The sequence below is a fragment of the Phyllostomus discolor genome, chromosome 10 (assembly GCF_004126475.2).
Source record: "Phyllostomus discolor isolate MPI-MPIP mPhyDis1 chromosome 10, mPhyDis1.pri.v3, whole genome shotgun sequence".
In the NCBI taxonomy this organism is placed as follows: Eukaryota; Metazoa; Chordata; class Mammalia; order Chiroptera; family Phyllostomidae; genus Phyllostomus; species Phyllostomus discolor.
The window spans coordinates 87,315,201-87,342,842 of NC_040912.2; the positions used below are offsets into that span (position 1 = coordinate 87,315,201).

Consider the following 27,642-nt stretch of genomic DNA (forward strand, 5'->3'; position numbering starts at 1 on the left):
AAGCCTGCAGGAGACTGACGAGCAACACTGCGCTGTCCTGGGCAGGAGACCAGCACTGGCGGCCAGAGCGATGGTGTCCATGGGTATTCGTGGGCATTTTTTGGTTTTGTTTGTATTTGTATTTGCATTTGGCTCTCCCCATCTATGTTTATAGAAATTACCAGGGCAGAAATCTTAAGTGCTCATCGGAATTCTAAATCACAGTTTAGAAAGTGAGTCAACATTTTTAACACTCATGATTTTTTTATTCTAGTCCCTCACAGTTAAAGATTAATGCCCTCTTGTCAACATTCAAGTTCCCGTCCCCTGACTTTCTCTGGCTGTCTTCTACTTAAGATATATAATGCCCAGAGGTAAGCACGTAAGATGTAATATATGCACGCATGCACAGATAATACATATACATCCACTATATGCACACACACGGTGATTTTCTGGGATAGCAAAATGTCTGCTGTTGTATTTTAAATACCCTTTCTGAGATAATTCAGCATGTTCCTGGCTACAGGGGCAAAAATGACGTCTTCAAGATCCACAGTCTCCAACAGCTCTCTGACCTCTAGCCCAGGACTGCACGTGACAGTTCAGAGCTCTTCTTGGTATAATTGTTGTTGGCTATCGCCCACAAAATGTGTGAACTAGCTCTCGTTTAAATTGAATTCCAGCTGTCCCTCTTCTGTGCCCTAACAATAGGAAGGCCATCCCCAGCTCAGGTCCGATGTCATCATCAACTCAAATTTCAGGTCCTATAATGATGTGTCAACAAATCACACTCTCTCTTGCTGTTGGAGTTATTCTGCTTACTCTTGGTCCCATCACACAAATCCCATCACACAACCATGCAGGAGTACCTAGGTGTGTGCGTGCGTGCATGCAAACATGCATGGACATGCATTCACTTAAGTGCATATGGAAATCAGACAATTACATACATATATATGAGGTGCGCATGTATATACACATGTATATGCACACAAATATATATTCATACATATACACATACATGATATAGAGTGACTGCTCTCAATATTTACTTTTTAACACAGCAATCAAATAATATATTGAATTTAAGCCAAACATTCAGTGAAAAACATGACTCTTAAAGCGTATTAACAAGTTCTGAAACAATTCAATTTTTTTTAAATGAGTAAAATTAAAGGAGCCATGTGTTACTCAAAACTTTTGACAGATGACCCAGGCTTCTCTTAAAAATCTTCTGAAGGTCATTTACTTCTGAAGACGCCATCCACAGTCAGGAAAGGAAAAGGGTTTTTTCGTAAACGAACTGTATGCCATAGGCTAGCCATAAAGAACAATGACTCTGATTAAATTTAGTGGTAAGCGGACTTTCTGCAGTGGCTGAAAGTGATCTCACACTGAAAATTTATTTTGGCTCCATGCGTGACCTGACAAACACAGCATCCACGCATACACATCCCCCCAGCACCCAACATGATTCAGAGCTCCACGCGGGTAGCTCTGAGATCTCTGATTTACAGCATTTGATAACCAACAGACGGAAATATATCACTAAACTAATCCAATCAATAATTCAAGATAAATATGTCCTCAGAGTTTGCCGTGTAGGGTTCTTTAATACCAGGACCTTAGTATAAATTTTCTTTTAAATGTGCTAATCATTTTTACCTTCCATCACTTTGATTTAAAGACCCAATAATGTTGGCTTGCTTACCGACCTCAGTAATTTGATTTCATAAATACTTTTTAATAGAAACTGGCCAAAGCAAGGGAGTAAATGTTGCTCAAGGCTAGGCTCATAAAAATCAAACTAAGCCAAAGACTTTTGGTTTTCCCTAAGCAAACTGCATACTTGTTCCCTTCCTACACGAGGCGAGAAAAAGTGGTTTTCAGTTGTTCATATGGAGGGAGACATACAGGATTTGATTATTACAATAGCTTTACTGACTCAAAAGAATGTCACAGTGGGACAGTGAGCCCGCTTTTGCCCGCCCCTGCATATGGGAAAGCAAACTGAAAGTCCATTTTTTGACCATGCCATTAAATGCTTGAACATTAGTTAAAATAAATCTAAGTCACTGAGGAAACTATAGTCGCAGGCAGACTGAAATCAACCATCACCTATATTGGAGCTCATCAAGATCACAATATATGTGTGGATACTTAACATGGACTTATTCCATGATAGTTTTATATTTGTTACCTTATCCCATAAAAACCTCACACTATCGAGCAGGCTTTTGCAGAATTTTCATTAAAATACAGAAAATACAGGCTTTATATAGGAACCACTGCTACTATTTATATAACCTCCAGGGCTCAACTGACAATTTTGATTTTTTTTTTTTTTGGTTCTAACTAAAAGAACTAACATTCCCCACCAAAGTCATACTTGAAAAAATACAGATTCCAACTAAAAGGACAATTCTTAAGAATCAGCCACCAACCGCACCGAATAAACAAACAGAACTACAGTGTACCACTAACGACCACTCCTCAGCCCTGAACAGGGACAGAAACACCGATACAATGGCGTGGATGAATCCCAACAGCATTCATCCGGTAAGCGAAAAAGTCAGACCTGGCAGACCACAAACTGTGGGACTCTATGTTCATGACATTGGAGAAGGCTGGGGAGCCAGTGTGGACATTGGGGACTGGCTACCAAGGGACAGGAAGGAACCCTTTGGGTGATGGATATGTTTTAACCTTGACTGTGGTGGTGGATAAAACGGTATAGCACTTCAAACTGATTGGACTGCAGGCTGAAAATGAATGCATTCTATTGTATGAAATTATACCTGAACAAGCTGATTAAAAACCAAAAAGAACCAGAGAAGCCAAACACTCCATTTCTTCAGTCCAACCACAATATGCAAAGTGCCTGCTACCTGTCTAAGAAGTTGCACAATTACCGCAAGCAGAATATTAGCTGTGACAAGGAGACTTACAGCTATTGTCTGCAACTGCATCATAGGCAGACTCAACTCTTCCATCATTCATCGTACCGCAGCTTTGAAAGGCCACCCTCTGTCCTCCCAGCTCCTCCAGATCGTGTATAACCAGCCCAGATAATGCAGATAATGGGTTTCCTCGTGGAGACTTCTCTGGCTACCTTGGGAGGGAGTGGCCTCCCCTTGAAATAAAAGCGATGCAGAAACTGCAGCCCTAGGAAGTGAGACTACGTGCCAGGTATCTCAAGCAATCACGTCACAGAGTCAGACTCTGAGCCCTGACCGAACTAGTGAGTCCTGCACGCCCTCGCCCTCTCACCGCCTGACTCCCAATCTGGGGCAGCTTGGGGGGGGCGTCCTGGGGTGGCTACAGCCACCTGTAGTGGAATGGACAGAGAGCAAAACTGTTACTCATAGGCAGACTGAGGGACAAGCCATTGATTTCTTCAAGGGTATATCAGATTCTTGCTGCCAGATGCCTGTTGTAATTCTGTAATTCTATTGATAAAGTCTCCCGAAGGTAATTTTTAACAGCCAGCCTCCCACCTTATTCAGTTATTTAAATTATATGCTGAAATTGGTTTGGGGGACGCGGTTAATTTTAGAGTTGGAGTGACAATAGGCATCCTCTCTTCCCACTTGATCACCCTGAAGAGGGGTATCGGTTTACTAATGAGGAGGTTGGAAGGATACATGGAGCTAGAAAGTGCACAACTGTAACGAGGAGAAAATGAAGGGAGAGGAATGAGAAAGCAGGGATGAACCTCGCTCTCTGTTCTGGCACCACGGCTCTCCTCTCCTCACCCGCCACCGCCACTGCACGTTGAACCGAACGCTCCTTTGTGTGGATCCAGGGAGGCTCTGCTGGGGGCTCAGCTTTTAGGGGGAACAGAAAAGCAGCGCCTGGAATTCTGGGCTGACCTAGAACGACGTCTATATAAAACTAATCTTCTGCAGGACATCACATTTCAGAGGCTAGATTCATCAGCCACAATGAGAAGACTGACCTAAAAACAATACTCGCCCCCACGTCAAATTCGTACCCTCTCATGATACCAGAATTCACAGCAATACGTGAGGCTATTATGCTCATGGGTTTGAGACTCTCTCTGTCCCAGAAAATCACAATTAAAACAAAAAGGTTTCATATTCAGTACTGATATTCATGTTGTTCTCCAACACCAATGAATTCAAAGACACAGATCTTAGTTTCATGATAAGAGGCTCATTCCGATAGAAATTAGAACGCAGTGACTTTCTACAAATAAAGTGGAACTTTTCCTATTCATGAATTCAGACAAAACGTGTAATCTTTTTAGATGTAAGATGCTGTGGTTTATACATACTAACAAGACATAAAATTATCCAAATTTTCTTCTCTACATCAAGATACTTCCAACAGCTGATATTATAGCTTAGAAATCCCTGGCTGAAACAGAAGCTTAGTCTTTGTGACATTTTTTGCTAAGGTATCGATGAAAAAAATCACTAATTCAATGAATTTGCGGGTGCTCATTAGTGTTCTAGATATTGTGAGGAATGTAAGGAAAGTTAATTAACTTTCCTAATTACGATCCCTGCCTTGAAGGAGTTCACCAAGCAGAGATCAGACACATCTACACATAGGTAAATCACAAGACAAAATGAGAAGGTAAATAATTATAAAGGATTATGCAAAGTTAAGGGACCAGAGACCACTGGGAATTTATCACCCAGTACAGGAGGTAAGTCCTCACAGCTCTAAATCAAGGTACCAGGAGCGTGGCACTGCAATTTACAGCTGGTATCACAGTGTAAGTGATGTCGTGTCCCGTCAGGCTGGAGGAGGAGCGAGTCCGGAGGGGGGGGTGGGGACAGGCGGCATGTCAGCGGGGCCCAGCGTCACAGAGAGAGTTTTGTGAGAAAGGCCGGCACGTGCTGTGCGCACCATCAAAGGGCCAGTGCGGCTGGGATCCGTGCGCACGGACTGATCAGAGGGGGGCGGCCGACAGGAACGGGCGGCGGGCAGTGCCCGCGCGCACAGCTCAAGGTCGGCCAGAGAAGGGCCCGCGCCCAGGCAGCGAGGGCAAGGGCTCTGGGAGAAGGCAGAGAGGAAACGGGGCATGGTGGGAAACCGAGTGAGAGCTGGCCCTGATGCTCCAGGTAGAGAGTGCAGCTTTTACCCAGGACACGCGGGACCAGCTGTCCTAGCTCTGGATGGACCACCACTCTCTGTGCCTCCCTGTGGCACTGGGCCTGTCACGCTGAACTCGAGTCTCCTCCTCCTGTGCTCTGAAGTCTAGCGCACTGAACACGAGTTCCCTCTTCTGTTACACTGCGAGTTTCTTGAGAGCAGGACCTGTATATTTTATGTAGTAACTATCAAAATGTTTAGCTACAGAAAGTGTTCAGTGAATGAATGAATGAAAGACAAGTTAAATGCTACATTCTTACTCTAAAGAGACCCTGTCTCATTCCACAACTGTTTTTAATTTTTAAAAAAAATTTTGGTCAGTTTACCTTAACTTTTTAATACAGTATGGTGGACAAATGTTTAGTTATCTTTAAAGGAATTATTTTCAAAAAGAGTGATCAATATAAACGACTTCTCCCATGTGGCCAAACTGCTTGGCTGTGCCCCTGACCTGGGAGTCCGCCTGGCTTCTGAACCGTGCCTACCCTCTGACCCTGAGTCCCTCGCCCCCTCCACCCCTCACCGGCGCTGGCGTGGCCGCGATTCTCCTGTGAGAACGAACCCCAGTCTGTCTTGATCCTTCTTCAGGTTCAGAGAAATATGAATTCTATACCCTCCTCCCCCCCAAAAGGCCCATATGCTCAAAATTCAACATATTATGATTCTGTTTTATAAAGCCCCCAAACAGGAGAATTAATCTATCACTAGAGGTGTCGGGGGAGACGCGGACGGAAGGGGCGGGCGCGGGCCTGCGCTGCTGCCCACACGCTACGCGCTGGTCTCCGGGCCGGCGGCACTGGAGCGCTCCCCTGGGAGACAACTCACCGACCCGCACGACACCAGACCTCGCGCACGTCTCTCCCTGTCTGCCTGTTCTCAGCCTTCCCTGTGGCGGACAAGGCCGGCAGCACTGCCACGGGCGACCACATTCAGGGCCTGGCAAGTCGCAGAGCACAAGCGGTTCTTCTCCAGGAGCCCCCGTTCCCAGGGCAGAGGCAGGGAGGGGGGCGGGGAGCGGCGGGGGCTGAAGGGGGGGGCTTAGCCCTCCCAGAATCATGGTTATTTACAAGGTGCACACAAGTAATAATCTTTCATCACTCTTTGATGTGGACGATTTTCACTTTCCTGAACTAAATGAGGATCAATAAAATCATCACTAGAAAAACAAAACAAACCTACAATGCCTATTGTTGATGAGCAAGAAGAAAAAAATCTAGCCCTGGCTGGCATAGCTCCGTGGATTGAGCGCGGGCTGCGAACCAAAGCATCGCAGGTTTGATTCCCAGTCAGGGCACACGCCTGGGTTGCAGGCCACGGCCCCAGCAACCGCACATTGATGTTTCTCTCTCTCTCTTTTTCTCCCTCCCTTCCCTCTCTAAAAATAAATAAATAAAATCTTTAAAAAAAAAGAAAAAAATCTGCTCCATAAAATTTCCTTAGAGAATCTCACCCTGCTTCTCTCGTATTTCTTCCCCCATCTCCACAGCTTGTGACTGTTCTGACAAGTAGGGCCGGGCCATGCTTACCGTCCGGTTCGACCAGCGGTGGGTGGGTTTCACCGACTTGGGAGAACCGGGAGGCGGATGTCAGGAGGACACCGCGGGACTTCTGAGCCACCGGAATGTAAACGCGAGACTTCGGGCAGGGGCAGGCTGGAGCTGTGAGACTGGGGGTGGAACCGGGGGTACTGGCCAATATACCTGACACCCCACCTTACCGCCCCACAGAGACGCCTGGGCTTAGGGAAACAGTCCATTAAGAATCCTAGAGCACACTCCAAAGACTGGAGCCCCCTAAAATTTCTTCCTCCTTAGTGCCACGCCCACAGCCGACACCAGGATCCACTTGTCCTTGTCGGTGTCTGTTCTGTTTTCCTGACGGGTCCTCACCCTGCCTCAGTTTGACATAAGGACCAAACGCACGCCCACACCAGGACCTGTCAGCTCTCAGAGCAGAGGCCATCTGTTCATCCAAACTATGAGGGCTATTGATCAAAGTCACTCAAAACCTTATGGGAAGAGAAAGCAGAGCAACTGCCATCGAATATTCCTTTATTAACAAATACTTATGGGATGTCCAATATTCCCAGGCACTTTCCAGGCCTAAGGGGGATGACACCCACTCTCAGGAAAAGCTCGTCATGTTTCTGTCCGTGCTCAGGACAGAGCCAACAGGGCCACTCGGCACAAGTCTTCGTGACTTGGTAAGAAATAACAGGTGATTGTTATTTTCCTCTTGTCCTCCCAACTCACTAACATATTCAAACCACCACAGCACTGTTTTCATAATAAGAAAGGAACATTTAGGACTTCTTAACGCAAAAAGAACACCCGGTGGAGAGAGAGAGGCCGTTTCCAGGGCTGACGCAGAGACGACCAGTTACGGCAGGCGGAGTGGAGGGCGGCGTGCAGCAGTGGAGCCGGACCGCAGGCCGGCGCTGACTGTTGCCTCCGCTTGTCCCTCTGTTCCCGCCCGCACCGGCCCTCCTTCCTTCCTTCCATTCCACGTGTGTGAGCGTCTCGCTCTGCCTTCCACTGGAGCCGGTTTTCAAGACACTCACGTGTTCCTGCACAACTACAAGTGTTACACTGTCGATGCGGACGCAGTAAATACACCAGTAAGAACCAACAAAGTGGGGTCCACAAATCATGCTTGGCTTTTTAGAACTCATGAATATTGTCTTCCTTTTTCATCGTTGAAGCCCTTCTGTTAAAAAATACAATTAACAGGAATCATGTTTAGTCACCTGTATCCAATTAGTTTCTCAAGTGAGGGTCTGGATTTAATAAGGTGTATTGCAAAGATTTAATTCCCCCATGGGGCGGTTAGCTTCCCTCAACTCCCTGTTAGAGATGCAGAAACTCAACCCTTATTTGGGACAGCCACGTCCTTAAGTATCAGAGAGGGAATCAAGGCACCTGCATTATTACAACTGCACAATCAACTAGAAGTATATTTTCTTGCTGAACATCTTTACACATGAACAATCGGTTATTAGATGAATCTTCTGGGAAGACTTCCGTAAGATTACTTATAAATGTGTTAAGACATACCAGAAATGATTATTTTGAAATTTGGCAAAACTAGTGCTCACCTTCCCAACCTGGTCGTCTGTTTTGCTTTTACGCGTGAATTAGTGCTGAGTGTTCTCTCTCTCACTCGAGTCCAGCCCAATCCGAGTAACCAGCACAGAAACATTCTTTTCACAAGCACGCAAGATGTCCTCATGATCAAGGGGCAGGTGGGAAGCGCTGCGTCACGTCCCTCCACGGCTCTCGTTTATGAAATCATGTTCACGAGCTACACCTACCGTCAGAGAACTAGTGCTCAGGCCTAGACCGCCCGCCAGCAAGCAGGCTTCCGCCAGGAACGAACACCACCCGGTCCCTCACCTCCTCCTGGGCATTACGCTGGGCCCTGAATTAACTGGCCTGGGCACTTTTTACAACACGCACTTGAGTATTTTCTCACACGCTGTCCACGTCAGGTCCTACTGAATACAGTCAGAGGAACCCATTCAGTTAAAAAGTAAAGCAGCACAAAACGTCACGAATTTAAATCGTTTCCTAGGCGGCCACTAGGGAGGGCTACATCCTTTGACAAAGCACTCCGCCCTGGACACTAGCATGCCCAGCCTTGAGGATACGGGCCGTCCTCCTACAAGCAGCCAGCTGCTTTCAAAAAGCAGCTCCAACCTCACAAACCTAATGTTAAACACTCTGATGCCATCAAGATGTATTTTATGTCATTTCAAAATACACATATTTAATTCGCACTTATATTGCATAATATTTTCATTTTATTTTCTTGCATGGAGGTAGTTTCTCAAACTTGAAACATTTCACCACATTTAATAACATATGATAGAAGTGAAACTAAATCTCACAGCTAGCCTACTTATATATAGACTATAAATTCTTGTGTTTGCCAAGAGGTTCGCCTATAAACATGCTGCCAATGAACTAGATTTAAATTTTGCTTTCATCGATGTATCCTTTTTTTCTAAAAATAGCTCACCACGCAAAGATAAGGAAAGCCAGACAGCACACATAACAAATCCTTAAGAAATAAATTATTCATCTCCTAAAATATGTGTGTGTGTGTGTGTGTGTGTGTGTAACTCAGAAGTGACAAGAGGAAATTGCACTGAGCTTTGCTCGACACCAAATGTAAAAATCTCACGTCTTCTGCAACAGAACTTGTGTTCTGCGTGCAGGAAACCAGTTCCAACCTTTTAAATTGCATCACAATTCCAATTGCCATGGGAAGTCTTATCGTAGCTAATGTTGGAAAGCTTCACAAATACTGGTATATGATAATGCTGCTTACTGAGGATTTGGAAGTAGCAGAATAGTTTCTTTAAAAAGTAAGAACATGATTGACCTAGTTTTACTAACAGACACCATTCAAAGCAATCACACAACACGGCCAGGCACCCACCTCTTACCGTCCCCCTGGGATCCTGAAGGGAGAGAGTAGAACCAAGCGCAGAGCAGAACCAAGTGCAGAGCAGAAGTCAAGGTGTCACGGACCTGGCTGGGAGATGGCTTACCTTTCCCTCTCTCCCTCCGTGACATCATACAAGCGGTTGGCACCTCCGTCAGCACAGGCTCTTAAAAGAGCTTCACATGGGGGGAAAAAAGAAAAGAAAACAAAGAGCACGTGAACGCAGGAAGCTGAGAGCAACAGCTTCCAAATGTTAAACGTTAAAACGCAGGCACTCCGATGGAGTCACACACTTCCCTGCTCACATCACTTCCCACCCAGCCAGTGCGGCTGCTGGTGCCAAAGCGAGTGCACGTGGCACAGAGGCAGGGACAGAGCCAGCGCACAGGGCGCCTCTCCTTCCTGCCGCCTCTTCTTTTCCTCTTCGGAGGAAAGTGCCGTGCTCAGCATCCCTGGGAGCCTGTTTCTCCTTCTCTGAGACACAAGGTAGACCTCACAACGCAGTAACAGTCGTAACTGCGTCCCCCTTTTTCGATGTTTCAGGTACGTTCCAGTTAGGGCTGGTGTTATGAAAAACATTATGAAATGTTTTCCTAGAAATGTTTGTGTCTTGGCCTCACTTCCCTCTCCCGTCCTTCCTGTAACACCCTTTATTTACCTAACGGCTTAAGGTCAAACCTTGTCTTCTATTCTGGGTGACAGAGAGCATGTAGAGGTGTCTCAGGTCCTAAGTCCTCACCCGACAGACCAGAGCCTTGCCTCCTGCTCGCACACGGCTGGTAAGACGAGCGTTGCTGCGCCACACAGAGCAGTGAAGGCAGACCCTGGGCCCCAGGCCCTTCAGAGGGGACCAACTATTCTTCTAAACCACCTCTGCACTCTGTGGCCCTGAGGAAATCCCCTGACCTGTGTGCAAATTTCACCACACACTTAAAAGAGAGCTACCTCCCAATTTCCAGGTATCTAATAACAGGCAGGCTACTGTAAAGGAGTCTGATTGACCACATTGGCAGAAACAAAAGTCCCACTGTATTTTCCGCTAATCTACAGGCGAACTCTTTTCTTTGATCTGTATCAGAAACAAAATAGAGGGCCAAAAAAGGTATTCCTTTTGTGCTTCATTCAGCTTTTTCATTTGTAAGTGAGGATTACATCGACTCTGGCATAGATTATCAGGCAATTAATGATTTAATAAACACACACAGTGCTCCTCACAATACTGGAACACAGTAAGCACTTAATGAACAAGAGTCCCGACACGTGGTCACCAGGGGGGTGGAGGGCACCGGAGGGCAGGGGGACGGGGTGAGAAGGACAGGCTGGCAGTCACAGAACAGTCACAGGGATGTAGAGTCCAGCACCGTGAACACAGTCAGTAATATGGTAATAACTACATATGGGGCCAGGCAGGTACTGGAAATTTTAAGGTAATGTAAAGTATATGATTGTCTAACCACCATGCTATATACCTGAAACTAATACAAAATAATACTGAATGTTAACTGTAACTGAAAACAAATAAAAATTATAGCACTTTGATGTGGTTCTAAATGTACATAAGGGAAATTTTGATGATCAGGTTATATAAAGGGGAGGGTAACAGGATATAAAGGGAGGTAAAAAGGAAAACAAAAATAAATAAATACGAGTCCTCTTCCTCCATTTTTGTTAGAATTAAAATACCGCCTAGCCCTGTCTGTATGGCTCAGTTGGCTGGAGGGTTGTCTCGTACACCAAAAGGTTGTGGGTTCGATTCCTGGCCAGAGCGCATACCTAGGTTGTGGGTTCAATTCCCAGTTGGGGCATGTGTGGGAGGCAACCAATCAATATTTCTCGCTCTCTTTTTCTCTATCTCTCTTTCTCTCTCTCTGAAATCAATAAACATCTCCTCAGGTGAGGAGTAAAACAAAAATACAGTCTATAAAGCTTTGTGCTGCTAGAAAGGCAAAGTCCGATATCTCAGATGGACATCTCATTTTCCCAGTTACCAACAATACTCAGTTCCTTACAAGGAAAGGCACCCAAATTCAAACTAAGCCACAGAATCAACTGCAGAAGATGAGAATATTCTGCACATTTTAAACAATAACACAACCTAAAAGTTCAAAATCATCAAAATCTAAAATGGGGAGATCATCTCCTGCATAAAATATGGTTTAGAAACAGATGGTAAACTATTAATAATTACCCTCAGACTGTACAAAAGGATTCTCTGTAACCAAAATTAACAAGTACATGGGATGCTTTTATGTAAAAAGTGATTCAGTGAAGCAATATGAAAATCTAAGAAACAGCTTTTAGTGGCTAAGATTATGAAATAGAGTAACTTGTCAATTTTTCAAAGGATATTATTTTGCCAAGATCAGTTGAATTCAACATTTATCCCAGTTATGTGCCAGGCCTTATCTCGAACAGAAAGATGAAAAGCAAACAGACCCAGCCCTCCAGGCTCACATTACAGCAGAAGGAAGAGCAACAAGCAGACACATGCTCACCGTGCCGTGGACTCTATCCAGTGCTGGAAGGACAGCAGCCACACGCAGTGGCAGGGGGAGGGGAGGGCAGAGGAGTCTCAGTGGGTGACGCCAGAGAACTGCTTACTAACAAATCTGGTTCAGCTAAGACCAGGGTCACGTTTATGATCCAAAACCTTTTTCCAGTGCCCGTTACTTCTCATTCCTAGATTTAAATTGATAGTTTAGAATAGCTGATGAAAAGAGAGATAACTAAGTCACAGACAGTAAATGTGTCCACACATATTCCTGTTTTAAATTTAAAGAGAGCCGAAGTAACCATCGTGAGACCTATAGACTATTCTCTCTCTACCTACATGTTGGATTGCAACCTGTCTAAAAGGAACATGTTCCAGTCCTTCCCTAAAACTATTTTTTAATAAAACTTGATTAAAAGTGATGTGTTCTAACACGCTTAAATTTTTATTAAAGAAGTGTTTTAACTAGTTCAAAATATTTTCCACATGCATACTTAAATCAAGCCGCATTTGAAAAATAGAAATCTTCAGGCATGTCATAAATAATGTTGGCATAAATTCACTGACACCAGTCTGGAAAATGAAGAATGAAATATCGCTGCCAATGGAAGCACCCAACTAAAAGAACCAGAAGTAGATGACACTCTTTAATAAGATATTTTTGGTGAATCTTAACGAATCAGCCTCAGAAATGTGCTCACTCCATCATCATTTAAATTGCTCCAAGCTTTACTGAGCAGAAGTTAACTGCAGAAGTTATCTTTTAATGTAAAATCTTCCGTGGCTTATTCAGCAAAATCTTTGCAGATTCGTCACACACCATGATTTCAACGGCTGAGAGATCATTTGCTATGCATCAGGTTGACAAACAGCTGAGCACTAAAGTGTGTTGAAATCTCTAAGCTAACAATTTTTTTTTTGGCCTGGTATAATGTAAGTTAATGTCACCTACACAACGAAGAGTTTCAATCACAATAGAGGTTAACTGGCTATTTTATTAATTCCCATTGAAAAAGTTGGACAAATACAATCTGACTTTCTGCAGAGCAGACCATTAAATTAGTTCCAAGCATTAAGGTATAAGAAAAAATAAAGTAAAATTAAAGAAATATTTTTCAGTTTCAGTTAACTGAAAGAACACCAGGTACAGAAGATTTCAGTTCTAGTCCAGATCAAGTCCTTACTAGTCCTATGACTATGAAGTAATTCCGAGAGGGCCGATTCTAATGCAAAATGAAGATTACCATATATACTTCACCAAATTCACAAAATTCTTCAGAGCCTGGAGAGCATGTGGAAACAAATTTTATAACATCTTATTGATGAGGCTACAACTTGGAGGTCGGTTTGGCAGATATGTATGTATGTATGTGTGTGTGTGTGTGTGTGCGTGTGTGTATAACTTACATGTGCATGCCTTTTGACCCAGAAATTCTATGAAAAACTAGCAGCAAACTGAAATGGCCACCAATTGAATATTGGTAAAATGTATTCTAGTCCTATTATGGAACCATAAAAAAGAGCAACTGATTTATTTTGTTCACTTTATCTCATAAGATAAGATATCTCTTGGTCAAATCTTCCTTGCAGTAGCAACTCAAATGGATAGGAGTAACTTTGCCAAGGTAACTTTGTCAAAGTTTATCAAGTAAATATATTGATCAATGGTAAAAATGCAAAAAGGAAAACAGAACCCACATAAAATATTACCATCTGTATATAAAATGATAGTGGTATTGATTTTTACTCATAAAATTTAAGGAGAAAAACTGGGTACAGGAGCACTTCTGCAGAAGAGGATGGGGTTGGAACAAAGATCTATTTTTTTGCACAACTAGTTTTCTTTCAGGGAACCCCACTCTTGCACCCCAGCCTACACACGGCATTGAACCCACACCCAAACGGCTCAGTCCAGGCCATGACGATGCCCTGCCCAGAGTGACTGATTCAGAGACAGAGACGTGGTCCAACCGAAGATAATGAGACCTACAGACTTTCCAGAGTCCCTTCCCCACTGCCCTGCAACCTGCCAGTGGAAGCCCGGGTCTGTGACCTACCCCACTGACCCAAAGATGAAGGCCACACGGGAAGGCGGAGCCGGGAGACCAGAGCACTGCTTGCGTCCCCAGAGCCGTGCACCAGCCAGGCACCAGCCCCGGGGATGTCTTCTCCAAAGACCATCTTTCTCCAACCTGTGCCGCACCGGGCCCTTAGGAAGAGCTGGATGTTTTTGTAGATAGTTTGCCTATTATTTTATACAGTATCATCAGGAAAGCCTTGATTATGCACCAAACCAGTTAGTTCATGGACATGGCTAACAGACGGACTAGCAGGCTGCCCCTATCCAGGCTTTATTTCATGTGGGCAAACTTTCATGGAAAGCCTTGCAGGGAAACACAGGCTCTCTGAGAGACACGGCAAGAACTTTGCTCCCAGGAGTTCCGCCATGCCGGTTAACTGCTGCCTAGGGAACTCCGAGTGTCAGACGAAAGGGTTTATTGATACTCTATTCAGGTGCAATTATGAAGAAGCTCCCATCGTTTGTGATGCTCCCCCCCCCACAGGGAGTGGGACGAGTGCAGAATTATTCTTATTCCAAATACAAGTAAGTGGTGTTGATGTCGCGTGTCTACACGCACAGCGCTGTCCCGGTCCCAGTGACCTGGCTGACGCCACGTGAGGGACATTTGTGTGACCTTTAGGTGAACATCGCTGTGTAAATTCTATTTTCCTTTCTCCTCCTCCCTAGTTTTGTGCTACAGAGAGAAAGTAAGAAATTTACTCATTCTTGATGCTATTTATGGAGTCTATAAGCAGTACCTCTTTAACACCGAGTGACCCCAAATACCTCACTACTAAAAAATCTTAAAAAGAGCCAAACTTCAAGCTGTCTGCTTATCCTAAAGCAGCACGGGAAAATTCTAAAAGGTGAGTAAAGCTCACAGTGTGTAAAAACTGCAACTAGCTAAGCTGCATACAGACACACGGGCTTGTACGTGAAGCTAGCACACGCATCCTTGTCCAAATGTGGGTTGTCAGAACGATCGGGGCTGAGTGCATTCTCGCCACCACATGTTCACTCAAGGCTGCCACACTTCAGGGACAAGGCGGCACACGTGCACACTCACAGTCTGCGAGGAATAAGAAAACATAACAACAGACCCGAGTTGGTGTTGCTGTCGTACAGGGTTGCCGAGCCTTGGCCCTATTCACAGTTCGGGCCTTTGTTGCGTAGGGCTGTCCAGTGCATCGTCGGATGTTTGGCAGCACCCTTGGCCTTACCCACTAGATGCCCAGAGAACCCTGCATTGCAACCACCAAAAATATCCATAGACAATGCCATATGCCCCCTCCTGGGGAAAATCACCCCAGTCAAGAACCAGTGCCCTAACTGGAGGGCCACTTACACCTCAACAGGCTGTCCAGAGCTACAACATGCAGCTGCAAGGTCACCTTGCTCGTGGCCACCCTCTAACTTCCCATTGAAAAGCAGGACTATCACCCAGAGACTATCTACCAAGCTACCAAAGCCCGGTGAATTAACAAATCAACTTATGTCCCAGATAACTGCCTTCATGTCTGTCCCAGCCCAGACACAAAACCACCATATTCTCCTCAGTTTTAGATTCTGAATCATGGGGAAGGCCTCACATTCAATGAGCACGTGCGCTGGATGTCTGTAATACTCTGGTTAACCTTCTAGCGTGACTCCACTCCCTCTCCATTTGTGTTCCCTGCTCATTTGAGACCCTGTTACCAAGTTATTACCACCGGTCACAATAGCCACAGTCAGGTCCTCCTGACTGTCTTCTGGGGTCTGCTGGGCAGCTCATACCATCTCCCACGTCAGATGAGAAACCTCCATCATGCTGATATCACTTTAGACAGTGAGCCTGAGAAGTGACAGCTTCTATTAGCTCAGTTCACTTCGTAGTGCACGGACACGGGTAAAGGGGCCGGGACAGAATGATGAGATGTGGCAGCTCTCTGTGAATTAGCAAAAAGAATGAGACACCCAGAACCACCAAGAGTCAGAATAGAAATAAAGAGCAACAATGGTGGCTGGTCCACTTGGCAGAAACAAAAGCTTTATTATTGTTTTTTTTTTAAATCACTTTGTTGACGCAAATAAATTACACAACAGAAGAACGCAGAGATTTGGAACATATTTCCCTCCTTTTCCTGTTTCTTTGGCACGAGAATCCCTTCCCCTCTCCTTTTACTTTATGGATTAGTGGTACCAGATCTCAGAACTTATCTGCAAGGCACATTTCAAATGAGGGATTTATTGTTGCATATATCAAAAATGCAAATGTACCAAAATCAGATTGTTTGTTACACAAAAAAGTGACAGATTTCTTCTTTTGTAGAGATAGAAACATACCTAATCTGATCATCTTCTACTTTTCCCAGCACCTTGAAGTCTTCATAGAAATATTTTAACACGATTTACTAAGTGTTTCTAGTAACACACCTATTCTTTTAGCTAAACAACAATCATGATATGCAAATAGTAATAATAGCTTAGGCAATTCAGCAATTCGGTCTTACTATGAAATAACTAGAAACTCAAAAATAACCACAAATTTTTACTGCTAACTAATGTAAGAATTTCACATGATAATCTCAGAACTTGACTATGCAGTTTTTCCAAATGAGCACAAGCAATAATAAGCTAATTCTTCTTCCTGCTCAGGGAAAAAAGGGGGGTTGCTGTCTGAAGGGTCTGAGCAGAAAGAAGGGGAGAAAAGTTGGGGATAATATTTCTAGAGAAAAGACAGAAGAGGAATCCCTGGATTTACGTTAAGAGCAAGACTTGGCAGATCTGTCCCGGGCCTTCTCCGGGTGCAGAGTCACAACCTTGGGGGACAAGGCCCAATGGAAGAGCCAAGTGCCTCGGAAGGCGAACCAATGCCTTATGAACGACCACAGTCTGTCGCAGGGCATTCTTACAGGTCAGTTACTCTTAGCCTTTAAAACATAACTTAGTAAGGCATAAAAAAACCTCATTTTTAAAAATAATTAAAAGGCGGCCAGCCATTCTGGAGTTGAATCAGAGGATGGAACGGCTGGAAGGGAGCAGCCGAGGGGAGTCCGAGGCCCCACGGAGCTGGAGCCGACACGGGGCAGAGCAGAGTCCCGCGTGCAGGGCAGCAGCGAGGGGGTGAGGGCTGAGTGGTCTCAATTTAACCTCCGTGTGAAAGGTCATTCCTCCTTTTCTGCTGAGAGCAGGCTGGGGGGAGACAAGAGGAGAAGTAAAGAGCTTAGTCGGGGGGCTATGGCAGAGCCCAGGGAAGACAGTGGCCTGTGGTGTGTAAGGCAGGGAAATGCAGGTGTATTGCAAGGCCTATCTGGGAGGGGGACACCTGGGTGGGCTAAGACGCTGGGCGGGAGGGTGGTGAGAGGCAATCGGAGGTGACCCTCGGGATCCTATCGGAGCAAACACTGGTACTATTTACAACTGTTCTGGGTAACAGGGGAGCCAGAACTAGAACCTAGGTCCACCTGGGAATGAAGTCCATGTTGTTTTCATGAGACAGAACACCTCCGCTGTGCATTTGAGATGCTCAGTAAAACAAACTGAAGTACGAGGGGGAAACAACAAAGGCTTGGAATCTGAAACGCCTGCCTTGCTGGTCGCAATCACGCACACGGCCTCTCCAGTGCAACAGGACACATGGCAGGGCCAGGGATGTCTGTCTCTGCGGACCCAACAGCCCATGCAGAGGGCTAACTTCAGGGCTTACTAGGAGAACATGGAGAACAGGCTGAAGAGATCCTGAGAGAACCTCTAAATATTGCAGTCACGTTTACTGACTTGAGCATCCCCGAGAAAACACAGCCTGCCTCCCGCCTCCATCAGGGGCCAGCCAGGGGCCACCACGCAGAGATTTACACAGAGCAAGCCATGTGGGAAAGGGCTGGCACGCGGGAGAATGGCTCACGGCGATGGAGTGGCAGAGGGGTGAAGGCAGAGAAGAGAGGACAGAAGGTGCCGGGAGCAGACAACACTGGGAAGGGCTCGGCAGTGGGACGAGCTGGGAAGTCTCCCTCCGATGAGCTCTGGGCTCCATTCACAGGGAGCTGCCGGCCCTGGGACTCACCGAGAAGCCATCTGAAAAGGTGCTGGAGAAAGCCGGCCAAGAAGGGTGCCCCACCTGGCAGTGACCTGTGCAGACACCACCTGATGGGGGTGCCAGGGGCAGCTGACCCACAGGGAAGGCGACAGGTGCGACTGCCCCCGGGCACTGCAGAAGAGCTGGGTGCTGCAAGGCGCCTGCTGTGAGAAAGACACCGGGCTGGCAGAGGAGCCCTGCTGTCCAGCAGTGCCCTCCCCCTGCCCTCTGCTGACACCCGTGTCCTGCTCACTGCAGGTGAGAAACGCTCTGAAGGGCCGGCTCCAGGGCCACAGAGCAGGTGGGGCGGTGGAGGCTCGCGGCAGAGCTGGCAGGCAATAAATGGATAGCTTTGTGAAAGTCACCTGACAGTGGGTGTTTGTTCAGTCGGTCATCACCCAGCTGTTTCAGTACCCTGAGAAATCTGAAGGAGTCCCCTCCTGCTTCCCCTTCCAGTGGCTCTAGGTCTCCTGGTTGCCCTCAAGCCCAGTGCCACCTGGCGCAGCAGCCTTCCTAAGTGCTGGCTGCCCTGAGCCGAGATGCAGCAGGGCCAAGCCATCTTTAAAAGAAGCAGGCCACTCTAGATTCTAAGTCACAATTTATCTTAACTCATGAGGGTATACAAGGTCCTGTGGGCACTGGATTCATTAGGCATTTTCCCGTAGGGGATTCAACTCCTAGCCTGAAGTACACAGAACAAAGTGGATTCCGTTATAAAACGTACTTTTGTACTCGCGTACATCAGAGGGCACTTCTCCACCCATGCGCCTTTTGCAGCCAAGGACTGAAATAACTCACGTGAAGTGTACCGATAAAGAAAAATATCTCTTGTTTTTAATCCTAAGTTTTTCCTTTCAAAAAATATATAGACCTGAAGGAGATCCTCTGAACGTATAAAACATAAAATTTAGAACCATACATCAAAGAACAAGATAACACTTCTGTGACCTCCAACAAGAATTGCCAGTTTTTATCATTCAGCACTTCGAGTTATGAAAAAAATTATGTAAGATTATACTCCCTGGACCCTAGATCTTGCTCTCATGACCAGCCAAACTGCTGTTGGTTTATTCTTACAGTTTTTAAACTTTTATATGGTATGCATTTGCATCAATGAACACTATATAATACTGTGTAATGTTTTTAATTTTTTAAAAAAGTGTTCCAAAGTTCACTTTTCTCACTCAACATTATGTTTCTGAGGGAAAGTACTAATCTAATTCACCAGATTCATTTAACTCCTGCAGAGAGTTAATGAATGTGTCAAACATATCTGATCTATTAATAGATGTTTAGCTGGTTGATGTGTTCTTACCACTTTAAACAATGCTGCGACCGTCACTCACACGCCTCCTGTTGCACAAAGAGAACCTCATCTCAGTGCCTACGTGGATAATCACTGGGTCTTGGAATATGCACATTACTATTTTTACTACATAAAGCCAAATCACTATGTAGATTGTATTGATTCACACAACTGTATCAATTTTATGTGTTCATCAGCAAACTGAAGCGGACACACTGGCCTCTGTTTGTTTGAAAGAGGTGCCCACGGGACTTGATTATGAATTCGAATACAACGACTGCGGTGGCGGCAGCTTAGTCTCTCAGGAAAAGTGAAAGGTGCCGACTGACCAGTGTGGTGAACCAGAGGCACCAGCTGGAAAGTACACCCTGGATGGAGACGGGCCGCCCTCTCTATTTCTGCTCCACTCTGTCCCCCGCAATGAATCCTTGGCAACTTGTCTCTTCAAAGCATGCCCCCACCGCCCTCTGCATTAGTCAGTGTGCCTTAGTTCTCGTCACAGGAGGCACTGATGCGCTTAGTGATCAGCACCAATCTGTGCATAATCTCCCCAGTGTATCTTGTCCGCTCGTTCACTCGTTTGCAGGCACACTCTGAATGAGCACCAACCGCAGCCAGAAATACAGCAGCATGCAGGCACGGCTCCCGCTCTCAAGGGACCCTCAGTCTAGAGCCAAGCAGTGTGGCTCGCCGTGCAGGGTGGTGTATTACACGGTGTGGTGTGCCGTGCAGGGTGGTGTCTTATATGGTGTGCTACACCATGCAGTGTGGTGTATTATATGATGTGGGGCGCTGTGCAGTGTGGTGTATTACACGGTGTGGTGCACCGTGCAGTGTGGTGTATTATACGGTGTGGGGTGCCATGCAGTGTGGGGCGCCGTGCAGTGTGGGGCACCGTGCAGTGTGGTGTATTATACGGTGTGGGGTGCCATGCAGTGTGGGGCACCATGCAGTGTGGGGCGCCGTGCAGTGTGGCAGCCTCTAGCCACCGTGGCACTGAGCAGCTGACATGCTGTTTAAGTATAAAATAAACACTGGATGTTTTTAGACTTAGTACAAAAAGAATATGAAATTTATCATGAATAATTTTTACACCGGTTGTATGTTAAAATATAATAATCTGAATATCATAGCTTTAATAAGACAGTGTCACCCTCTCTCCTGTCTCTCTTCACTTTTTAATGCGGCCGTAAGAAAATTTAAGCGCACGTCTGTGGCTCGCATCTCAGCGACTTTACCCAGCCCTGGTCAGGAAGGCGTGAGACAAGTACAGTGATGCAGTGAGATGATCCCTGAGTGGGCGGCTGATCGCAAAGCACGTGGAAAGGACAGAGTCAGCTCAGCAAACCACATGGGCTGAGACCCCAAACAATAAAAATAACGTTTTCACATCACTTTAAAAGTATGCATTTGCTCAGTGGGAAAGGGAGCCGAGAAGGGAATCACGCCAGATAGCAGGCCAGGGGCGGGCGAGAGCACAAGCGACCCGGGTCTGCCGAGGCTGGGCTGCGTCGCTCCCGTCACCCTGGGAACCTGGGCTAGATCTGCCTTTCCATTTAGAGTAATGACAGTAACCATCTTTTCATGTTCTTCCTTCTTGAGCAGCTTTGGACAACTGAAAAGAAACACTGGGCACACAAAAAATAAATGTGACTTACTGTCTGCCTCACAGTGCCCACCGCCTACTCCCCGGCTCTCAGCAACACCACATCTGAAAACAACCATCTGTGTGGGTCACATCCACCATGAGGGACCGCAGCGCCCAGAACGAAGCCTCTTTCGTCTATTACATGTACGGACCTGCTACGTCCCGAAGGAAGAGGCCACTAGTATTTTATAACCTCGGGGCTTTTGCACAAATCTTGACTCAAATCTGCATGAGAGCACTAGGATTTTCATATTATTGCAATAAAAAAATGCATAATTTCACAGCTTGCCTTTCTCTGCTCTTGAGTCTATAGGTGACTTTTTAAAAAAAAATTTGAGACAAAATTGATGCAAAATTAGAATGTTAATCAGCTCTGTGACACAGCAAGTTGCACAAAGATAACACTAGAAATGCCTTTTGTGTGTTCTGGTCTTTTCTCATACACCATGTATCCCTGAAAAACACTTTATTCATGTGAAAATAAAAAAAATCAATGGAAATGTAAAAAGAGCAAAAAGAAAAAATAGTGATATTTGTTGTCAGATGATAGTTTTTTAACAGGACCTAAAAAAGAATTAATTTCAACAGCTGGAAATTGCCTTTGGCTCGGGTCTCGGAGATGCTGCCGCTGCTGTTTGCAAACATGATGAACGGCGCCCAGCTTGCGAGCGTGATGGCTAAAAATAAATATTTCATTACGCAAAATGTGTTTCATTGTTGTGCATGTAAATCTGAAACAATTAAAAACTCTGCATGGCAGACACATGCTGTTAGTCACTTTCAACGACAGGCAGCTAGTGGGGTGTTTTGTTTTGTTTTTTTCCTTTATTTTGGCTGCAGTGCATTTGAAAGTAACTTTTGGTGTTTGATGAGAGAAACTAAAATAACCATCTCCTTTCCCAGCAAAGCACGTAACTTTTTTCTCCCCACAGCTTTGATCCTTGGCACTCAGAAAGCAACACTAAGAAGAATTCAATAATAAAAGGCAACCAGTGCCTCGGGATAGAAAGGCAGGCAAATAAAAGATACTTCTATTTTCTTTAAAAAGATGTATTCAAGCTTGTTTTAATAATTCATAAAATATGCACCCTCATAAATGCACGGAGGAGGACAAGAGAGCCCGGAGAAGGAGCTGAGAGGGAACTACTGATCTCCACACTGTTTGTAGGACGTGCACCACCGTGGTGGGCCCTGAAACAGACGTCCTCACGGTGTGCTGCTGCCCACCCCCCACCTGGCCCCCGTGAGCCCGCCGGGAACCAGAGACCGTGAAACCTGGTCCTGGAGTACAACCGTTAGGCATCAGAAGAAGTCACCGAGCAATGGAAGGAGCCAGGAAGCCAAATTCTAAATATTATTCCGCAGAAGGCTTTTGTTAGCTGGAATAAATTACTGAAAAATTTAAAGAAAAAAAACTTAAAAAGACAGCAGAGTGGAGAAGTCTCTGTCCTCCCTCCCTCCCTCCCAAAGCTACAGAACGAAACAGAAATGGGGTTTACATCTTAGGGAAAGTTAGGCGAAATCTCTCACCCAATCAGATTACACGTATGTGAAAGAGTGGCCACGGGCGGCGGAATGCACGCAGGGGTACAGGGGATGCTGAGGGGAGGCCTCTGGCTCAGGGTTTAGACACAAATCAATGTGGCTGAGGCCAGGCAGGCAGGACTGAATGGTGACCGGCCTCTGGCTGCCGCTGCGGTGGCGCGGGAGAGTGGACGTTCAACACTCAACACACGCCCCTTGCCGTCAAGCCGTCAAGTGCGGCTGCGGACGGGGAAGAATTCCTGCTCCCTCTGCTCTCCCAGCCCCACACCCACCAGTTTCAGCTCAGGGGCCTAAGGGGGACTCAATTCATTCAAAGACCGACAAAAAGGAAGGAGCACAGGCTCTAGAATGAACCGAGAAGTTAAAAGAGAGAGAGAAGGAGGAAAGACAAGGGAGGGGAGGACAAAGAGACAAGAAAAAACAAGAAAAACATGACAAAAGGACAACAGAGAAATGCTACCATGGAGCAAATGAAAATCAGCACCAGAGATATCACTGTAGCCCAAAGAACCTAGTGAACCGGGAAAACCACCAAAGGGGTGGATACAAGGGCTCTGGGAAGACAGGGCAGACCCGTGGGAGATGAGTAAGGAGCCCCCAGAGTTCATCGAAGACACGATATCTAAACAAGAAATTTGGCGCAGAGTGAGCATGAGTGACATAGTCTATATAAAAGACAAAGGAATGTGTGCTATTAAGAAACAAAAACAAAAACCCCTAGAAGGTTAGCCAAAATAGTCCATGTATGTACATGGTATTCAAGAGCTTTAATCAACAAGTATACATGAAGTTCATACTATGTGTCCAGTAGTTCTGAAAACCTCTGTACTAAATAAATCTTTCCAGTTTAGAAACAAAAATCCCTAGGAAAATTGAAGCACAGAGAAAAAGTGCAACCAAAGACCCCCTACCATCAATGAGTCTCCCTTACCTACATTCCGGAAAGGAACCATGGGTCAGTATAGGCCTCGAGAGAAGAGCAGAAAACAAGCTGGACTGGGATGGAAATGCGGACCGGACATCGGAGGAGAGAGGGGCAGGTCTGCAGGCCCCGCAGAGAGCGCACATCCCAGCAGAGAGGCGAGGACGAACGTGGTCCAGCGCGCAGGAAGGGCGCTCTGGGGAGCGGCTGCAACGGTTCAGGGGGGTAAATAAAACGAGAGGAGGTGACAACAAGCTCAGCTTATGGGAGAAACTGAATGGGGTGGAGCAGACCCTGCTGCTACTGCAAAGAGGTGGGGGGGAGCCAGGAGAGATGAATGGCAGCAGAGGAGAAACGGGATCAGAGAAACAGCTTGAGAGACACGCAAGGATCAGTCAAGGAAGAGGCCTGCTGTGGGCAGACAGAGTTAAAAGTCAGTTAAACAGACACTGAAAGAATAAAACGAATCAACAGATTTCGAAAACATATCAGGAAGCAGGGAAGGAAGAAAAGGGAAGCATCAGAGATGATTCGATGTTTTTCTATCTAGGAAAGCAGAACAAAAGATTGGTAGCACGTCTGACCACAGCATCTGAAACATAAAAACTCCTTCTGTTCTCACATCTTCCCTGGGCATCTGGTTAATTCCTGCAAGCTGAGTGAGGCCCTCTGGCATTTTTCAGCAGGAGAAGCTTAAGTATATCATACTAATATTAAGTGAAACTGCATAAAACACAGACCAGGAGAGACTCTTTAAAAAAAGTCCTTATTTGTGGCCGGAACTGAGTGATACCTGGCATTTGTTTCCCATAATCCAGTGGGGGAGAGTGTGCATGAGGCAGGACTGGCCAGTAGCTGCTGCGCGTGGGCGACGATGAGCTCATGGGGCCCCTCCACTGTCCTCTCCACGTAGGGACAGAAAGCTCCCCACCGCGTTTATCACGCCACAGGAATCTGATCATGCACGCAGAGCTCCCTTCTCCAGGAAATTACTGCAGCTGTGACAATGTCATGTGCAAGCAATTTTGACTAAAAGACAAGTCTAACATTACAGCCATCACTAAACATAACTGCAAAAGATAAAGAAAAAAATCTAAAGAACCCTAGCTATACTGTCCTTCCGTGTACCTCTGTACTGTAGCTGAGGTCAAGATGAATACATGGAAAAGGTTATTCAAATGTAGGTCCTTAAAAAACATTTATGGATTGATATCACAAGACATGAACAGCAAGTACAGGTGTGTGTGTGTGGGGGGGGTGTGGGTATGTGTGTATATACATGTATATATATATATACACACACACATACATATATATATATACAGTCAATCACTACATGTATCGTATGTTACTTTGGGTCAAACATATTTAGGAAAGTTTACACCCTGGGTAGCTGTAACTGTACGTCTAAATCTTAATTGATAGAAGTATTTTATCTTCTGTCATTGCATCTTAATAACAGTGTGACATAACTGGAGTGCATGAGTACCAACTATTAATTATTCACCTTAAGCTGCAAGACTCGGCAAACTGCTCTGAACCCAGTGTAGTGGCTAACCACGACCCTGCGCCCATCTGCAATGCGGCAGACCCCCCCAGTGCGTCCGCTCCCTTCTAATGGCTCCGGGATGCGCACGTGAACGTTTAAGCCCTTAGGGATGCTGAACGTGTGGGATCCCAGACGTGAACCCCTGCTCAAAAGTAAAACATTTAAACACAACAGGGTCCGAAGATGCTGAATCTGAAAAATGTTGCATTGCCTTAAAAAGATCAATGTAACTAGACACCCTTTACAGTGTCACTTTTTTCTCTAGTCAGCTTTGATAAACACCTAAAACCAGATTTTTAAAAAACTCATTGTAAGAAATTCCTTTTTTTAAAAAAAATTATTTTATTTTTTTTGGAGAAAGAGAGGGAGAGAAACATCCGTGTGTGGTTGCCTCTTGTATGCCCCTTACTGGGGACCTGGCCTGCAACCCAGGCATGTGCCCTGACTGGGAACTGAACTGGCGACCCTTTGGTTCACAGGCCTGCACTCAATCCACTGGGCCACACCAGCCAGGGAGACATTCCTTCTTCCTTGCTTCTGATTTTGCGTTTTTCATGCCTGTCCCCTCCTGTGGTTCTGGCATACAGCTCTCCTGACACTTCTTGGATTGTGTGCCCTGTAGGCTAGTGCTCAATCTACTGAGCCACACCAGCCAGGGCTAAAACCAGATTTTATGTGCTAACAGCGATTGAGGGCTGGAGGTAAGAGTTGGACAGTGAAGAAGGATGCTAAGAAAAAAACTGACTCATTCACAACACGGTGCTGGAGCAGGTCTGCAGGTCCTCTGCGCCCGCAGCGAGATGAGCCAGTGGGCCCTGGAGCATTGCTGGAGGCCAGCACGGCACGGCGGAAGCCGTCCTGTGTCGGACACACCCAGAGAAGGCAGGGTCTTTGGACAAGACCGGAGTGCTGGGGAGGAGAGAAGGCGGCGGGGAGGGGGGAGGCCGGGCAGGAGATGGTGGGCTGACTCCAGAAGGGAAGCTGCAGGCGCCAGCCTACAGGGCTGTGCAGGGTGGCAGCGGACGGGACACCATGGGCGTCGCCCACGCGTGACTCCCCGGGAGTCGGGGCCCACTCAACGGCACGTGACACACATGCAACAGTGTTTAAAGTATATTTTCCATAAAGAAAAACTTGAACCACTAGATTTTTATTATACATTGTAATCATTAACTTTTCATTTGGTAAGAGGAAAGAAGTCACCAATGACTCACAAAAAGTTTTGTTGTATTACGTATAGGTACATAAAAATTAAGAGTTGAATCCCAGCTGGGCTGCTTGTTACGTAACCCTGAGCAAGTGTGATTTACTGTGGCCTTGGGCGAGTCACGGAATCTCTTTACGTCTCAACCCCCTCAGCTCTTAAGTGGGGATAATCAGGAGGAGCACCTGCTCCCTAAGGCGTGTCTGTTTCTGAACAGACGGAAGCCGAGCTGCAGCGCTTCTGCTCAAGTGGCGCTTCTGGACACGCACACAAAGACACTTCCCACAGTCCTCTGCTACAGAAGACTGCTTCCACTGATGATGATACGTCAGTAAGGCGGAGAATTAATTTCCAAATGATAGGTTCCGTTTCAGTAAACACAATCACACACACAAGCATAACGCACAAAATTAGAAAGAAGTACTGCGAGGTATTAACGGGATATTTTGGGATGGAATGATTAGAGACACTATATTATCATTTTCCCTTAGTGCCCTTTTCTTTTTTCTTTTTAAACATTTATTTAAACTTTAAAAAAAAACACTCATTTTTCCAACCCCTCACCAATCTGTTCTCTGTATCGATAGTTTTATATATTATTCCACATATAAGTGAGATCATATGTACTTGTCATCCTCTGTCAGACGTATTTCACTTAGCATATTGCCCTTGAGGTCCATCCATGCTGTCACAAATGGCAAGATTTTATTTCTTTTTTAGGGCTGAGTAATATTACATACACATACACATTGCCAAACGAAACTGAAGCTATTTTTATGAGGACAGCATTACCTAATTCCAAAGCCACACAGAGACATTACAAGTAAAAGAAATTTACAGGCCAATATCCCTAAATGAACATAGGTGCAAAAATCCTCAACAGAATATTAGCAAACTGGTTTTAACAATACATTAAAAGGGTCACACTATTCCAGGGATACAAAGATGGTTCAAAGTTCTCAAATCAGTCACTGTGCTATATACCACATCAACAAAATGAGGGATAAAAATCATACGGTCAACAGATGCAGAGAAACATCTGACAATATTCAACATCCATCTACAATAAAACCCTCAACAGAGTGGGTATAGGTGGAACGCACCTCAATTTAATATGAAGGCCACATGTGACAAGCCCAGAGCCAACATCGTACGCAAGGGTGAAAAAGCTCAAAGCTTTTCCTCGAAGAGCAGGAAGAAGACAAGGATGCCTGCTAGTGTTCCAACCAGTAAACAAATTCCGTCACGTTTCAGGATGGAGAATGAATACACAAGAACCAGATGTCCTTCCTTTTCTTCTTCATATACA

General features: G+C 45.6%; 1 protein-coding gene across 4 annotated transcripts in view; it reads right to left on the reverse strand.

The window, feature by feature from the left end:
• TPK1 (thiamin pyrophosphokinase 1) overlaps nt 1-27,642 on the reverse strand; it is a 257,388-nt gene that overhangs the window by 160,619 nt on the left and 69,127 nt on the right. For all 4 annotated transcript variants that reach the window (XM_036011004.1, XM_036011002.1, XM_028525244.2 and 1 more), the window contains one exon: nt 9,659-9,728. In XM_036011004.1, coding sequence (XP_035866897.1) covers nt 9,659-9,728 — 70 coding nt within the window. The remainder of the gene's footprint in view (nt 1-9,658; nt 9,729-27,642) is intronic.